The sequence below is a fragment of the Vicugna pacos genome, chromosome 21 (genome assembly GCF_048564905.1).
Source record: "Vicugna pacos chromosome 21, VicPac4, whole genome shotgun sequence".
Lineage (NCBI taxonomy): Eukaryota > Metazoa > Chordata > Mammalia > Artiodactyla > Camelidae > Vicugna > Vicugna pacos.
Genome location: NC_133007.1, coordinates 3,203,800 through 3,222,438, shown reverse-complemented (window position 1 = coordinate 3,222,438; position 18,639 = coordinate 3,203,800). Strand labels below are relative to the sequence as shown.

General features: G+C 39.5%; 1 protein-coding gene across 18 annotated transcripts in view; it reads right to left on the bottom strand.

The window, feature by feature from the left end:
• The window catches only part of LOC140687922 (succinyl-CoA:glutarate CoA-transferase-like), a 129,552-nt gene extending 119,002 nt beyond the window's left edge, over positions 1 to 10,550 (bottom strand). For all 18 annotated transcript variants that reach the window (XR_012062545.1, XR_012062544.1, XR_012062546.1 and 15 more), the window contains exons 1-2: positions 10,381 to 10,550; positions 4,890 to 4,961 (exon numbers count right to left, since the gene is read on the bottom strand). Coding sequence is in view for 15 of the 18 variants with exons in the window: in XM_072945868.1 (XP_072801969.1) it covers positions 4,890 to 4,961; positions 10,381 to 10,500 (192 nt within the window). In the remaining 3 variants the exon portion in view is untranslated. The remainder of the gene's footprint in view (positions 1 to 4,889; positions 4,962 to 10,380) is intronic.
• Positions 10,551 to 18,639: the final 8,089 nt, after the last annotated feature.

The following is an 18,639-nucleotide window of genomic DNA, read 5'->3' as shown; positions in this document are numbered from 1 at the left end:
AGGTACTTGGAAAAAGGGTGTTGCTTGGGACCCAATAAAACAATGCAAGTAAAAGTGCTTAACATACTAAGCACTAAATAAGTGTGAATTATTCCAAGTGGGCACTATCCTCCCCGCCAACAGAAATAAGAAAGCATGTGTTTGTTCAAAAAAGGCTGGCTAGATAAACAACACGTTTATACTGTCTAGCACAAGGAGCTATATTCAATATCTTGTAGTAACCTATAATGGAAAAGAATATGAAAGGAATACATGTATGTATATGTACGACTGAAACATTATGCTGTACACCAGAAATGGACACAACATTATAAACTGACCAAACTTCAATAAAAAAAGAATGCAAAGTAAAAAATTCTATTATAAAAAAAAAAAAGGGAGGATGGGAAAGCGTGGGAAGGGTAAGGGAGAATATACACTTAACCTTCATTTCTCAAGGATCTTCCTATTGGATACAGAATTCTGGGTTGAGAGCGCCTTCCTTTTGGCCCTTTAAACATGTTGTGTTACCCCTCACTGGGTTCTGTAGTTTCTGGCCAGCAGTGTGCAGTCAATTGAGTCAGTGTTCCCCCAAAAGTAACACATCGTTTCCCCTGGGTACTTTCGTATCTTTCTTGGTCTTCAGCATTCAGCAGTAGTATCCTGACATGTCTGGGCATGTTATTTATTTGGATTTATCTTTTGAGGGAGGGTTGCTGAAATTATTACATCTGTAGGTTTTTATCTTTCACCAAATTTGGGGAGTTTCCAGCCATAATGGAAGAAATAATTTCTTCAACAATGTTTTCAGTATGTTCTCTTTCTCCTCTCCTTCTGGGACAACAATGACATAAATATTAGACTTTTTTTGTTCTCGTCCCGTATAGGTCCCTGAAGAGCTGCTCGCTCTTTCATTTTGTGGAAGGGGTTATCTTTTTTTCGCTCTGTTGTTCAGACTGAGTAATTTCTATTTATCCATGTTCCCTGTTTCCTCTGTCACCTCCTTTGCGCTATTGAGCTCAGTCAGTGAGGTGTTTGTTCCTGTATTTGGCGGTTGTATTTTTCAGTTCTAAAATGTCCACTTTGTTCTTCATGTCTTCTATTTCTTTGCTGGACATTTTCTAATGATTTCAACAGGGTCTGTGATGGTTGTTAGAGTATTTTCATAGTGGCTGTTTTCAAGTTTTCCTGAGTTAATTCCCACATGTGTGCCCTCGTGGCATTGGCATTTATTGATTGTATTTTCTCATACAAGTTCTGGTACTTCATACGCTGAGTAATTTTGGATTGTATCCTGGACACTTTGAGTATTATGTTACAAGCCTCTGGGGCTTGTTTAAATCCTACAGAAAATTTTTGTTGTAATTGTTTTTAGCAAGCAGTTCACCAGGCTGCAAGTCGCAACCCACTTTCTGTGTGCTTTGGTTCTAGGATTAGTTCAGCTTTCAAAGCCTTTGCAGTGCTTTTTTGAGTCGGGCCCACCTGTGCCCCACTTCGTGGTCATGCTGCAGCCTGGGCAGTCGTCTGTTTGCTAACACAGTTCTCAGCATCTTTGGTGTCCTGGTTAGGATCAGATCAATGCACGCACAGCTCAGGGGTGAGCACAGGAGTTCACAAACAACTTTAAAGACCGCTTTCTGAAGCTCTTCCTTCTGTACAACCTCTTTCCAGTTCCCTAGTGCTCCTCTCTAGTTACCCCACTTTCCAGCACACTTCCAGGGCAAAGGCCAGTCAGTGGGAGGGCAGAGAAAAAAGCAACAAGGATTCACCCCTCTCTTTTGGGATCCCGGCTCAGTGATAAAGAAGAAAGCTCCCCTTCCTCAGAGTTTTGGCTCCTGGTCATCTGCTGCTATTACAGGACTGCTTATAGGCTGCGGTGTAAGGAAATTAGGAGGAAGGAAAAAATGGAGGATTTCCACACTCTGACGTTAGACAGAGCTCGCTTTCCTGCTTCTCACACCAGGAAGGAAGGGCATCTCCTGGAGCTCAGCTCTGTTCCCCTGTGCCCATTTCCAGATTTCAGGCTTCCACTGTGTTTACGAAAAGGAATAATCAGAGGGGGGAAAATGGTCAATTTATTGCCAGTTTACAAGTACTTCAAATTCTGGTGTTCTTCCCCAATTCTCCTGCTACTGCTCATTTTCAGAGTCCTCTTATAGATGCGCCACACATTTTGAGCAGTTTCATCACTGTGTTCCATGGAAGAGACAGGGAGAAGCGTGCTTACTCCATTTTACCCAGAATCATAATCTCTGTGCCTAACTGTTAGAAAGCCCATTTATCAAGTTCACACTGTGAGCCAGGACTGTACTGTTTTACCTTTCTGACTCTTACAAAACCCCAAAAGTTACATATTAGTAGAGTAATGTATCATAATCTTCATTTTATCATGAAGGCGCAGATGTTCAGCAACGATGAAGTACCTCGCCAGAGATCACCTGACTGGTTTCCAGACTCACAGAATGCCCTCAGACCACCTGCTCCAAAACCAACTACAGTGCTTATTAAAATTGAAGTTTCCTGTGCCCCACCTCGCATAGTAAGTCAAAAATCTTTGGGAAAGGGGCTCAAGGAGATTTCCAGTGTGTGCTGAAGTTGAGAACCAATGTATATTGCCTCCAAAAAAGGAACTTTCAGTATATATGATTTTTAAAAGGATGTCCATGTATTTCAGATAGGAATACCCGTTAGTGTTGGCATCAATCAGTTTAAAATAGCTTACATATGCTCACATTCCCTACTCTTCTGTATCATGTTAAGGAATATAAAATAGGATTTGTTACAAGCCAAGGTTCACGTTATATGCAGGAAGATTTTCTGAACCCCAAGCCTTGAACCCAAGGTTCTTACTCTCACTCTCATCCCTGACAATAAGAGTATCCTAATGGGACCCCTCCCCAGGAAATACTAGGCAACCAGCATTATCAAATTCTATTTTGGAAACAGATTGGACAGAAACAAATTCTACTCATTCATTGCAAACAATACTGCTACATTTCTCCCCAGGAGGCAGAACTGCCCTGTCTTTCATGATGGACATTACTGGCAAAAAACAAAAACAAAAACAAGTTGAGAGTCTCGCTGTCAAAACCTGGGGCCCTCATCTTCTACACGGCCAGATTGAATTGTAGCACCCTCAGTAAAAGATAGATGTGAACACAAATACTTAGAAAAAACTCAGTATATATGGGAGGGAGGAGAACCCTGAATCAAATACAGAAACATTTACGTTTAGAAGAAAAGATTTTTAGGACGAGCTTATATGTAAGGATATAATTATGAAAAAGTCTATCGGATTCCAACGTTTGCTCAAGATGCCTAGTAAAGTATGTAGATAGCATTAAAATCCTGTACACATAAAACTTTTCTTCTGAGGATCTCACAGTTTTATAGACATTGCCTTAATGGCGCATAACAGGGATTATCATTCCTAACTCACATATGGGAAAAACAAGGTCAAGTACGCCATTCTCCAAGGCCCTCTGCTGGTCTCCTTTTTAAAAAATGTGTCATAACACACCATAACAAAAAGTCATATTTTAGTACTAAAACTTATGGCAAATATTCTGCTTTGAAATAAAAATCTTTTTCAAGAAAAAATGGTCTTATGGATATTTATGAGGAGGTTCCAAAGTTTCAAAATGATCAGCAGTATGAATCAAAAATAAAAAGAACTCAGTACAGTTATTTTCAACAGTGAAGAATATCTCAACCAGTAATTTCTACCCCCTCCCCACCCCAATTCTGGAGAGAGAAAACTCCAAAACATATGGCCCAGGAAGAAAATCTGCACTCATTTATAGCAATGAACTGGCTTTTACATCTCTGCAGCGAGAGTACGCAAGTGACTTCACAGGCAACAGCTTCCGTATGTTTCATATTTTTAACATTGACCGTTCATAATAAAGGTTCTTTGATCCCAGATGAAATGTTTGAATCAATTTTTTCTACGCTTACTCAGAGTCACCATTATAAAAGTTCCCCTCTTTCCCACCTCAGATGTTCCAGCCCTTCCTGCAATTGTAACTATCTCCACTTGTCACCTTCTCTGCGGTACTTGCCACCCCTTTGCTGTGGTTTTTAGCTGTGCTCATTAACCTCTCATACAAAAGAGGCACAGTAATAAATAATGTTCGTACATAATAAGTTAACTGCAATAAATAAGGTTCCTCTAAGGAATTCACAGGCATCTTTAATCAAATTGAAAGCTCATGGTAGTGTGGTTAATATGAAAAGAAAAAAAAACCTCTCCCAATCACAAAAAAGTCCTCAACAGGTAAGGCCTTTCCCTATATATGAAAAATCAAAACTTAACTATATATATTTTTAACTAGATTATACTCCTGGGATTAGAACTCTTAAAAAAAGAACCAAAACCTAAAGTCTTAGATGAAAACAAAAGACCAGAATCTAGATAAATGGTAAAAACATCAAATAAAAAAAAGTCTAAGCAATGCTAAAAATTGAGAATATCTTCAACATAAAATTACTTTAAATGATCCCAAGGCCTATATTTAAGGCCTATATTTAAGGCCTAGTGAAGGAACAACATATATTAATATGACCATTGCTAAAAAGTTAAAATGTGAATTTGTTAAAAATAAATCCCTTTAAAATGATCTTTTTGCCCTTTTTGTTTGAGCTGGTAGACAGGTCAAGTTTTAGAATAATTTAAGCTACTATAATTCTTCAAAATACAGCCAGATACCTCAACTAAAATAAAACCAGAGTGCTAATTTAGACCCTGTCCTTCGCATTTGTAAGTATAAAAAGAGCATACTTGTAGGTGCTAATGCAAGGAGTCTTGAGGTGAGTACAGAACATTGTCCTAGGGAAAACTGAATTTTCCTGGCTTTGTGCAAAATGAGTTGTTGTATATATTATCCATCCACCCAAATATTACAGATTACCTTGCACACAGTAGCAAACTGTTGGTTATTTCCTGCTCCAACTACAAGATATCCATCCTGGGTTTTAAAAGCCTAAAATAAATAAAGACATGCATAAATATGTAATACCTTAAAAATTGGCTTTAATTTCTCACACTTTTATATAAAAAGCCTGTTCTAAAGTAATGTTATTAATTAAATCAATATCAACTAATTAGTATCTTTTTCTCTTATATTTGCATAGTTGCCATTTCAGGTTTTCAAAGCACTTACTGCCTCTTCCACTAACTGTTATAAAACTGGAGGCAGGGTGAAAAAAGAATGACTTAGAAAAATAAAGAGAATACTAAAGTTTTATTACAACCTATAACATGAAATTCTATATTCATTACAGTATGGATTAATGTTGGATTTTCCCAAAGCTTTGTGATTTATTTGCTTCCAGTTTTTCTTGCAGGGCAAAGAGAAAGATGGTACATTGTTTTCTACAAAGTGTAAGAAAAAATAGACGGGAAAAAGGAAGGATAGAAGGGAGGGAGGAGAGAGGGAGAAAAGAAAAGAGAGTGGGAGGGAGGGAAGATGAGTAATGGAGTGATATTTTGTCCTTGAAAATCTCACATATAAACTTTTGGATACTTTTCACTTTCTAGTAAGTGAAAAATGGCACATCTGGATCGCTGGACCTCATGTGGCTTTATGTACCTGAAAATGTCTGTTCCTTTTAGGAGACATGTTCATTTGGGCACCCACAGATGTACAAGAAAGTGATGCTTCTACTTGCCATAGTCCTAGCCCTTCTGGAGTACTTTTCAGCACTCCCCTCTCCACATCTGATTAGAATGATGGTGGAAGGAACAAAACTTGACCCTCAGAAGACCTAATTCCCACTTTCTTTAAGTAAATGAGTTCCTTTAGTCTCCTTTCATTTTGTGTAAAAATTGCTCTGTATCTTCACCTACTTTTTCTCCACTTAACTCCTGCCTCTGAGAAAGACAACATCTATCTTCCTTGGCAGGGTTTACTCCTAAGCTAATGAATGACCTTAGTACTGCCTTCACTCACACTCTTCAGAACGCTGCTCAATCATCTCATCTCTTCATTTCCACTGGATCCTTTTCTTCTGCCTACATATAAGCTCATTCCTACACCAAAAATATTAACAGAAACAAAAGAAGATTTACATCAATCCTGACACTCCTCTTAAGTGATCTTGAAATTTTCTTCCTTCATTCAGTCTCTAAATAGTATAAAATTCTTCATCAAGTACTATATATCAATGTGCTTTGTTAACAGGATTCCCTTCCTATCACCACATTGAAACTATTCTTTCTTGACCCTTCTGTATTATTTGGTACTGTTAACCATCGCCTCCTTCAGGAAATTGTCTTATCTCTAGGCTCCGTCTGGGTTCATCTCCAATCTCTATGACATGTTTTCCACATGTCCCTTTTACAGGATTATCTTCTCCTAGCCTTCAGCATTACTTAAGCATCTGTATTTGGTCTTTTACTTACTTCACTTGCTTCTTATGTTAGCCACCAGCCACATGTGAGTATTAAATTTAAATTTCATTAAATAAAATGAAAGTAGCCAGTCACGAAAGACTACAAATTGTGGTTCTCTTTATATGGAATATCCAAAATAGGCAAAACCATGGAGACAGAAAGATTAGTGCCTGCCTAGGGCTGTGTGGAAGGTGGGACATCTGGAGTGACTGCACGAGCACCGGCTTTTTTGTTGGGGCAATGAAAATGTTCTGAAATTGATTGTGGTAATGGCTGCACAACTCTGTGGATGCAGTAAAAACCATTGTGTTGTACAGTTTTAATGGATGAATTGTATAGTATGTGAATTATATCTCAACAAAGCTGTTATTAAAAAAAATTAAATTAACAGTTCAGTTCCGCTAGCTACATGTTAAGCATTCAATAGCCACACGTGGGTAGAGTCTGCCACGTGAGGGAGTCCAGATGGGGAACATTTCCATCTCCACAGACAGTTGTGTTGTACAGGGCTAGTAGACTGGACTTGGTAAATTGTACTTTTCCTTTTATTCTTCCTACTACGTGGCATCTGAAGAATGTGAAGCAATTAATAAATGGTTGTAAGATGTTAATAAATCACTCAAATGATTGCATCCGTATAATAGAGTAGAGGTTAAAATGGATGGATCTCAAGCAAAACACTATAACAGGGTTTTATTCTATTTACATTTTTGCTTGATTTGGAAATTAATGCTACTAAGATATTACATAAACTATTTTAAATGTTTATATTCCCTTATTCACCAGGCAAAAGCAAAATTAGTGTTGTACATAATGCATCAGTATTTCTCAAACTACAGAAAGGGAATGTGCAACAAAGCTGTGAGTGAGGGACACAGATTCTGAGCAGAGATGTCTCAACAAACCATTGATAATTATGAAGTTACACAAGTTGTTTGCTTGCTTTTTTGTCCGGGAAGCGTGAGTTGGGGAGTAGAAAAGTAATGTGAAGTAATAACGTGTGTTGCCAAGGATAACATGAAGAACGATTTTCAAAATTTTGGATCAGTGACACATTCAACAAATTTATGTTTTTGGGGGTGTTCATTTCCTTTTAATTAATAAAGAAATGCCTGCTTCTTCCTTCAGCCTGAACCATGAGATGAAATATACATTTCACCGATATAAATTATTTTTTTAATTTTGAGCAGAGATAACTAATGATCATAGGAAAGTACATACTGAATAATAGCTCAGCCACCAGAATATAATTAGACTAAGGCTCTCCAAACAGATTTGTTAAGATGAAGGTAAGATTATGCGCTCTTTAAACTATTACTTATCCCTGTTATTATTGCTACAGTGTTTATTTAACAAATATATTTAAATACGAATTTTTTAAGTACTACATTTTGCTGTAAACTTAATGTTTTTATCCACACACAGCCCCCCCCAAATTCATATGTTGAAATCCTAACCCTCAATGTGAAGGTATCAGGAGCAAGAATACACCCTTCTCTGAACCAGGAAGTGGGCCCTCACCAGACATTAAACCTACTGTACCTTGATCTTAGACTTCCCAGCCTTGAGAACTGCAAGGAATAGATGTCTGCAGTTTTAGCCACTCAGTCTATGATATTCTGTTATAGCATCCCAAATGGACTAAGAAATTGGTGCTGAGAGGTGGGGAATTGCTGTAACAAATACCTAAAAAAGGGGCAGAAGCTTTAGCACTGGGCAATGGGTAACGCCTGGGTTTTGAAATGCATGTTAGAAAAAGTCCACTGCTGTCATTGGACCCGCAGGGGCAATTCTGTTGAAAGCTCAGAAAGAAAAGAGAGTTGTAGAGTAAGCCTCAATATTCTCAGAGAATACCTAAGTAATCTTGAACAGAATGTTGGTAGAAATATGAGTGGTAAAAGTCATTTTGATGAGGTCACAGACAGAAATGAAGAACATGTGATTGGAAACTGAAGGAAAGGTGTTCTATCCTTGTTACAAAGTGGCAGGAAACTTAGCTGAATTGTGTTCATGTTCTAGTGTTTTGTGGAAAGTAGAACTTGTAAGTGATGAAATTAAGCTATTTCTAAGCAAAATGTTTAAGATGCGACTTGGCTTCTCCTGACTATGGTACAATGTGAAAAAAAGAGAAACAACTTAAAGACAAGCAAAAAGGAAGCAGAAATTAAAGACCTGGAATATTCTCAGCTTATCCATATTATAAAAAATGAGAAAGCATGGTCAGAAAAAAAAAAAAAACAAAAAAACACTAAGCGTACATCAAAGTGACCGTGTGATAAGGAGATGTCCTTCAGTAGGTGAACGGGTAAATGCACTATTATACATCCAGAAAATGGAATATTATTTAGTGCTAAAAAGAAATAAGGTATCAAACCATGAAAAGACATGAAAGAACTTTAGATGCAAACTATTAAGAAGCCAATCTGAAAAGGCGACATCCTGTGTGATTCCCAACTGTACGACAATCTGGAAAAGGCAAAACTATGGACACAGCAAAAAGATATCAGTGGTTATCAGAGGCTGAGGGGAGGCAGAGATGAGCAGGCAGAGCACAGAGGACTTTCAGGGCAGTGAAAATGCTCTGTATGATATTATAATGGTGGATAAATGTCATTACACATTTGTCCAAGTCCACAGAAAGGACACCACCAAGGGCGAACCTGAAAGTAAACTATGGATTTGGGGTGATTATCACATGTCAATGTAGGTGGTATATCAATTGTACATGTGGAGTCAGGGCATGTGTAGGGGAGGAAGTATATGGAAAAATCTCTATGCCTACTGTTCAATTTAGAACTTGAAACTGCTCTAAAAAATTAATTTTAAAAAAAGGAGAGTGAGACGCATCTTTGTGGTGATAACACTGTTCTGTATCTCAGTCATGTCTGTGCCAGCTTCCTGGTTTTGATACTATACTGTAGTTTTGCAAGATGTTACCAATGGGGCAAACTGGATTAAGGGTAACACAGGCACCATGTCTATTCTTTCTTAAATATACACGTGAATCTATAATTATCTCAAAAATGTTCTTCGTTAATTTTTTTTAAAAGATGGTGGTACATTAGGGATTCTTAAAGTTTTTCAAAAGAATAAGTTATACTTACTACTTTTAAGTTAATGGTTTATAATTACGGCTTTTATAATATAATGACTCACCAACTTTCTTTCCATGTAAATAAATCACCTCAGAATTCATAAAGTGACAAGTATTGAAATAGTCACTAGGTAAATTTTAAACTCCTTAAATTACATACATAAATTGGAAAAATGTCTCAAGGTTGAATTACTGGGCCACAAATATACCTGACGAAATAAACGATGGAGGAAAGTGTTGCTATTTTGATATAAATATTTCATTCCACGATATTTTTCAGATGAGAGCCAAGAAAATGCATTATAATTTCAAAATTATAGCTAATTTCATTTTTCTTTGTATATATGTACATTTTTATCACTTTATATTAAACTTTAAAAGAAGAAAATATCCTAAAGTTTAATTAAGAGTTTTAAACCACAGGAATTTACTAATTTATATCTGTGAACAGTGATAAACATTTGGTAGGAAAAATACATATAATTCTTTGAGTTCAATGTACAAGGGGCATAACTTTACTAATAAAAATAATTTTAATGGTGTTTAATTTTTAATGTAATTCTTATGATATGTTTACGTAAGTATAAATTGGTTCATCTTATTTACATTTCTTGGCCATGATACTGCTTTTAATATGTTTAGGAGATCATTAAAAAGAATTTGTCAAACCACGTGGTTTCTGCATGATTGGCATTAAAGCTTTTCCTGCTGGTATTTAATGAGAGCTTTGGATCAAATGTGTCAGAAGTACCTTCTAATTAAACAGCAAAAAATAAGAGTCTGTAGCAAAATGAACTTTGTTAAGACTTAAGATTTTGCTTTCCAAAGAGTTCTCTGAGAACGTATATAACTTAGTGACGGTACTTTTAGTGCAAAGTAGAAAGGAACCCAGAACAGAAAAGCAGCGTCTTACCTCAGCAGGCTCAGCGCATCCTCCCCCACAGGCCGTCTGAGTTTCGGCTCCTTTGAAATGTCGGCGCCTTCCCCTCCGGGCTCCTCCTGCGTGCTGTTTCCTCACAGAAAGAAAGTACATTTTCTCCCCAGTCCTTCACGACATTTCATTAAAGCCGTAATAGGGTCACAGTACTCTGCTGAGACGTTTTTCAAAGGGAAGCGGTTCCTGTCCGCTTCGGCCCTCCACACTGCGAGGACGGATTCTCCTCAACTCCGCCCGGCGTCGCTCCCTCTGCAGGTGAGACGAAAATTTCCAGAAGCTGTGGCGGCGCGACTGCGCAGGCGCGATGGCGGGGGAGGGAGTCCGCGCGCATGCGCTCAGGCGGCCGCGGCCGCCGCTTCCCTCGCCGCGGCCGCCGCTTCCTCTGCCGCGGCCGCCGCTGCTTCCCTCGCCGCTGCCGCCGCCGCCGCTTCCTCGGCCGCGGGCGCCGCCGCTGCCGCCGCCGCTTCCCTCGCCACTGCCGCCGCCGCCGCCGCCGCTGCTTCCCTCGCCGCTGCCGCCGCCGCCGCTTCCTCTGCCGCGGCCGCGGGCGCCGCCGCTGCCGCCGCCGCTTCCCTCGCCGCGGCCGCCGCTTCCTCTGCCGCGGCCTCCGCTGCTGCCGCCGCCGCCGCCGCCGCTGCTTCCCTCGCCGCTGCCGCCGCCGCCGCTTCCTCTGCCGCGGCCGCGGGCGCCGCCGCTGCCGCCGCCGCTTCCCTCGCCACTGCCGCCGCCGCTTCCCTCGCCACTGCCGCCGCCGCCGCCGCCGCCGCCGCTGGTTCCCTCGCCGCTGCCGCCGCCGCCGCCTCCTTTGCCGCGGCCGCGGCCGCCGCCGCTGCTGCCGCCGCCGCCGCCGCCGCTTCCCTCGCCGCTGCCGCCGCCGCTGCTTCCCTCGCCGCTGCCGCCGCCGCCGCCGCCGCCGCTGCCCAAGCTGCCGCCATCCCGAGCTTTCGGCGCCAAATTCAGCGGGAGAACGGAGGTCGAATGTCGCACAGACAAGGTAGTCGTTGATTTACATACATTACCTGATTTAATTACTCAACTGAGGAAGAAAGTATTTTCTTGTGGGTCTATGTATTCTCAAATTCTTGGGGCAATTTAAAAAAAATGACAGACTATTTCTCTGGTCTTCATCTAGTTCCAATAGTAGAATTAGATGGACTTCTATTTATTTATTCATTCGTTTAACAAGTGTGATTTAGTGAGGACCTATTTCAAATATGCATTTTAAAAGATACTTATGATTTGGGAAATGGAAGTGCTTCCTTATTTCTGGTCTGGTTCCCTAAATAGACTTGGTAACATTAACCAAAAAAGGGAGTATAAGAAGGAGATTAAGATTATAAAGGAATATATTATTGTTTTTTCTTTGATTTAATATCAGATTTATAACAAGTTGCTCAATGTCTGAGGAAGTATAATGAATTAAATTTCTCCAGTTGGTTTAGAAGGCCTAATTATGTATTTTTCTTGACTTTGTTTCATAAATTTTTAATCATCAAAAGAATTATATATTTTCCTCCTCTTACTTGTAAATTACTGTGGTTTTGAATGAATCTGAAACCTCAAAATTAAAACCCACATACTACAGGTTAATATTTTGCCTGACCCTTGTCCAAATAAATTGAAGAATCTACCAAGAAAGATATTTTTCCCCACAGGTATTTTTGATTTGCTCTCTCTACTTACTTTATTTTAATTGGCATTATGAGATTCTAGACCTCAGTGAAAGTTTTATTCATTCTACTCAGACTTGAAATTTCTTTCAAATTTAACAAGATAGTACTTGGTGAAATCATTTAAAGGTTCTAGGTAATGTCTATAATATACAGTAGATTCACGTTAAACTAAATTTGTTTCTTTTTACTTCATTCTGCTGTTAAAATCATTAAAGAAGACAATTTAGATGATATAAACAAATTTTATTTCACATTTCATGAAGTGGACTGTCTTATTGCGGAGAACTGCAAAATGGGTAGAAGGCAAGAAACTTTTATAGGATAAAGAATAAAGAGCAAGGAAGAGGAAAATAGAAAATATCTGATTGGCTGAGGCCACACAGTCAACTTGTAGGGTGAGAAGACCCAGAGGTCTAACCATATAAGGAAGTATTAACTAAATAAGACAAAGGATAACTTAGACTTAAAAAAAAACCCACCAAATTTCTATTTATAAAATGACACAATAGAGGTAATTGTAAAATACAGAATAAAAAAAAAGTCTACAAATGTTTCACAAATATATCTAGAATATACAGATACATTCAGCAATAATATCCAGACCTCAAAGTCATAGTGTTGAGTCGAGAGTAGGAAACAGAATAAGGCATCATTTAGCTAACTTAAAATATGTATAATTACAAAAGATATTTAAGAGAAAATTGTAAGGATTTCAAACACCTCAGTAAAAGTGAGTGGGATGAGAATGGAGAATGGAGAAAGGAAAGAAAGTCAAATGACACAAGGGACTGGATTTCCACAAATAGAAAAACAATGAGCTGTGAACCCAAAATGTGCTTAGCCGTGCCCTGCAAATTGAAGGAGGCCAAATGAAACAGTCAATCAAAACAATAAGACACCTTGGTGGGGGTTAATTAGAAAATAAAAATGTAAAATATTTTTTCAGAATTTTACTATGATTTCAACACTTTCTTTTTGCTTGAATTCATTTTGCTGCCTGTTCCTCTTCCACAGTTTTAATGCACCCTGAAGGCTAAGAGGGTTAATTCCATAACTAGAAATAATTTAGAGAGAATCATTGAAATATAAAAAGGAAAAATCCTGCATCACTCTGAGCATTTTTTATGGCAGTGTGAATTCTCTTCATTCAAAAAGCATCTTTTAATATTTTAATTAGGATATTGTGTTCTGTGAAAGGAACATCTGATTTTAGGAATACAAATGAGAGTGCTATGAAACAAAGATGCAGAATTAAAAAGGTAGTATGCCGTTCAGCAAGCAGCAGTAAAGAGAAAGGATGTGGGGGAAGGATCAAGGAGATAACGTGATTTTTGAAGTGAAAATTGTATTAGCATTTTTCAAATTTAGCAGTTTGACAAGGCTAATGACAGTTGTAATACACTTTTAGTTTAAAATGCAATTATTATCTTTGGCTAATAAACAAGAAGTCAATCCAACAAGATGTGCTTATTAGCATTAACTAAAACTTAAGATTCCTGATAGCACCTCCTCCTCGCCAAGTAGGTGCGCAGGTTTCCATTCAGTTGCTGTCTGGGCTCCCTTTTTCTCCCCTTTCCCTTTTTTTTTTGCTCAGTTTTTACAAAACAAAGAAGACATTAGTTGCAGATTCAGCTATAAAATATAGCTGAATTTTAGTTTTCCCATTTTAAACACGAGGGAATTGAGCCTCTGAAAGGTTAACCAGTTGGCCAAGTGACAGAGCTGGGACTAAAATCCAGGTCTGCAGTGAAAGCTCACATTCTCAAGAACTGGACTGCACGGCCGTGGAACTGTAACATAGGACTTCCTCATTCCTAAAAGAGAATTTTGGACACATCTTCTTTAAAATTAAATTTGTGTTGTTTCTTTGTTTTTAACAGGAAAGGAAACCTGCCTAGAAGAAAAACTTCAAAAGAGCCATGATTTTCTCCCTCAATCAGGATGGGATGCATTGCTAGAAAGGTATTGTGTGAACTATTTTCTCAAGTTTAAAAAAAGGAAAAATAAGGTCAATGCTTGTCCCTAGCCCAGGCTACTTGCCAAGGCTGAGAATTTGGAATTAAACAAGCTACCCGTGCCTAGGCTCCACAGTCAGGCACTCCTTCCTACTGAGAACCTGTGGGTGTCGTAGACGTGATTGGGGATCGAGTTTGGCTAGCCCTGTCTCTTCCGTATGCATGACAACCAACCATAAATTCAACCAGTATTGTCAGATATCCCCTTAAACTTTCAGGAATCATGCATTAAGATACTCTAGTGCACATTTAAGCTACGTTGAGTCATGATGCTGCCACCTGGATGTATAAGACTCAAACAGAACTCTCAATTCTAATGTTGTATCTAAAGCCCTTGGAAAAGACAACAATATGAACTGAAGAAACTCTAATTACAATCTCATCTTTGCAACTGATTTTCAGGTTAATTGTCCTAATCAATTTGAGGACAAGTTAGATTCATTCTGAAGTAAGAATAATAATATCTGCATTAAAGACATTGTAGAGTTGATGTGAGAATTTAAATCAAAATGATATAAAGTATAAGAATGTTCTTTGATTTAGTGACTAGCTATTAACCGCTCTAAGTTTTTTTATCTAGGAACTAGGAGTAATAAAAATGCTAACCTACAGGGTTAAGTGAGATTGAAATGAGTCAAAAAATACATATATACATATATATAATGCTTCATAAACATTCATTATATTAATATCTTACTGAAAAGGCTCATGGTTTCTCAGGATAATATAAAAAAACAAAAAAACAAACCCAAAATCATGAGGAGCCATTCTTGGTTCTTCTGTTTCCTTTCTGACTGATAACTTGAGGCGCTTCCTTCAAGGCAGACCTTCAGTCTCACCACTCCTGTGTCTAAAGCCCCCATGATTATCACCAGCTGCCCCTGCCTGCTCTCTCTTACCAAACTAGAGTTTACTCTCCCTACTGCTGTCAGAATGACCACTCGCTACTAAAAATTACTCAGTTGCTTATTTCTTCCCCAGGGGTAAATCCCAATTCTGTATTATGTCCTAACAATAGAAATCATACTAGTGTCTACCTGAGCATATTTTGAGTATTTTTCCAGCTTTTTTTGACATCCAATTGACATATAACGTTACATATATTAAGGTATGCAATATAGTGATTTTATATACGTATGTATTTGTGTATCTCAGTATGAGGGCCACATCCTGGACTATACCAGATACCCAGAAATAAACAGATTCCTCCTACTTCCTGAACCCCCACATCTATTTGGTCGACTAAAACAGGTGAATCTGCCTTCTGACTCATTCTCCTTTTCATCTTCACTACCATCGCCTTAGAATTTTCCTTGCTGGGGCCTTTGAGAAGTTTTCCTTTCCTCTGATCTTCTCGTTTCCCATTATGGTGCATTGTGCTGGCTGCCACGGTGTGTGATCTTTCTAGAACACAGATCTAATCATGCTATCCACCCCCTTTCTTAAAACTCTTCAGTGATTCATCAGAACTTTAGGGCAAAGTCATGCAAACTCTCCAGTTTCCGACTGCCGCCTGCCTGTCTAGCTTCAGGTTCTGTCACCTTCGCCTGCACCCCCATCCTCTCCGTAAACCAAATGCCTGGCAGGTTCAGGCCTCCATGCCTTTGTCACTCTGGCTCTCCACCCCCCCACCCCTCCCCCGCTCAGCTCTTAGGCTGAAAATGACAGTTCTTCCTCAGACTGAGACAGGCTATTTCTTTCTGCACATGCTCCTTGTTCCCATTATACTCTGTCCCTGACTCCACTGTACCACTTGCTAGGCTGAGTTTACACAAAGTCCTATGCTAAGTAGGGACTGTGGACCTTGCTCATCTCTGTACTGACACTGTGCCCCACACATAGTCAGCGCTTGATAAGTCAAGGTCAAATGCATGGAGGAATAAGTAAACGAATGAACACATTACAGGGGAGCCAGCATCATTCTGCTATCCCCAGCATCATTCTCATTGAGGCTTCCTTCATATCAGTGTTTGATTGTGAGAAAATATGTTGTTGGAGAAACGATAACGTCATGATGGCAAGAATCTCCCAGAATACCTTTCAGGAGGATAGTGATAATGATTTTTTACTTGAGTGAAAGTTCAATTGTATACACAGGCCATAGGGCATTTTATAAGACTCTCATAGGGAAGGAAAGAGCAGGCAGATTTTATGGCTGAAATTTTCTGCTGTAAAAAAACAGCCGTCTGTTGGAGAGGAATTTGTAGCCAGTTGAGGCATGAATGAATCTTGGGGTGACCATGGCTCCAGTCCCAGACCTTGATCCTGTTTTGGATGGATGTCACTCAGGGAAGGTGGCTTTTCCATAAGCCTTGAATTTGGATGACATGTAGCAAACACCATAGGTTGGTAAATGGACAAATCTCCATAGTCCCTCTGAGTGTAAAGGGTCTTCCAACTACTTGACATATGATACTGAGTAAGTAGCACAAGCATTCTGCCCAGGTCTCTTGTTCTAGGGAGGGATGTGTGCAGGTGGCTTATCCTTTTGGCCACCCTCTGCCTCTGCAACATGACAGGGAACTCCACACATTCCTTTGCCTTTGCTGACACAGAAGAAGCTCCTCCTTGACATGTGGTGGGAATATATGGATTGCATTTCTAGAAGACACAGAATATTTGAATAGTAGGGTCAGCATTGTCAGACGCCTGGTTTAGCATTCGCCAGCAAGAAGCTTGACTTAAGTTTCCCTTTCCCAGTCAGGCAATTTACTTAATTCTTAAAATAAGTGATTCTAGAATTGTCTGGATGACTTAAGTGTCAATATTTGATAGGAAGCATTGCTCTGTATAGGAACAGTTACTAAAGAAAATGTGGTGTCATTCTCCCCAGGTGTTTTTTAAAGCAAATGTTTTTCAGGCTTATATAGGAACTTGTTAGGGAACTAGTTAACCTCAGTAACCTTGTACAACCACTTGCCATCTTGGGGAAAAATCTCTCTCTCTCTCTCTCTCTTTTTTTTTTTTTTGTATATCATTACTCTTTATGGCTTCCAAACTCTGGACCTGCCCTTTTCACTTCTCAGAATGTGGTCTGCAAAAATAATAGAAACATAGACACGGAGGGGAAATACTAAATGAGGTCTCGGGGGCTAATCATTCCCCCAATTCAGGAACCACTTCCTCAGCAGCCTGGGCAGGGGCTACACTGCCTCATCGTGAACACTTTCCGTGATGGGGCGCTCGCTACTTTGGAATTCACACATCTTGCTGGTGCTCAGCTTTCACTTGCCAAGTTCTTTCTTTCTTGCCAAGGCGACAGTGGAAAAATCTAAGTATCTCGACTCATTTTTTGATGGCTTGTAGCCATATAGCTAGATCAGAACCTGGGGTGATGTGTAGGTCACCTGTACCTGATAGTCACCCCAAATTCTCCTGAGCCAGAAAGGAAGTTTGGCAGAAGCAGTCTTAGCAGGAAGGGGTTAAACAGCTTCCTCCTTTCCCTAAGACCAAGGAGGAAATTTGACCTGGACCGCAAAGTGTTGAGACTTAACCCTGGCAAAAGGTGAGATGCCCCGGGCCACGTGGAGGTAGGCTGTGAGTGAGGCAGGAAATATCTTATTCAGATGGTTCATTTTAGCCAGGATGGGCCTGAGGCTGGTTGGGTGATTTTAATTTATCTGCACAGTGTTTTTCTTCCATTGTTTTGAACCATCATTAAAGCTTTGTTGAAAATTTTATAGTGTGCTTAGTTCTCTCTCTCCCTTTCCAAGTCACCTCGATGCATCAGGCAAATCCAACCCTGTTCCTTCACTAGCACTTCTGAGGCTGTGATTCCGAGGTTTTTTGCAGCCCATCACTGGTGTCTAGATGCATGGTAGATTGACGGTGTCCCACATAAAATCTAGCCAGAGTGGAACTCATTTATCCTGCAAAAGAACAAAAGCAGAAAATGCCAATAAAAAAGGACGCTGACAATGAAATTATGATATTAACTACCTGTGTTAGGGAGATTCGAGGTCCTGGTTTCCCACCTTGATTTCTGCTAGAGTTCAGACCCTGGTGTTCTAGGTGTTGTTACAGGTAAGCCAGGGAGTGTGGCAGGTGGAAAATTTTTCATGAAGGTGAAAATTGGGCCCTGGGTTCTAAGGCAGTTTTTTCTAGCTCTATATTGTCAATGAAGTCAGTGACAGTAGTCAGCTCCTGGGATTTTTTATTTCTGATAATTCTTGGTTTGAGAACTTTCCCCCTAATCTATATAATTACATTGCTCAGTACATTAAAAAACAAACAAACAAACTCCTTAAGTACCTGAAAACTTTGCCCAGGCCTCTGGATAACATGGTTGAGAAAAATCCACTTTTGTTAAATTGCAAAACCATTATTTTCCTCAGAAAACCTGCGAGAGTTTTATTTTGGCATCTGGGCATCTAGTGGCTGATCTGAAAAATGCATCTAGAGGATTTCAAAGGAAAATGAATGAATGCTTCAAACCTAGAGGAAATTTCTCAAATGTGTTAGGGAAGAGGGACCAATAAAGGACAGTTTCTCTTGTTAAAAAGAGAAGGGAATTGGGACACACAATAAACATGGCCAGGTTTATAGTT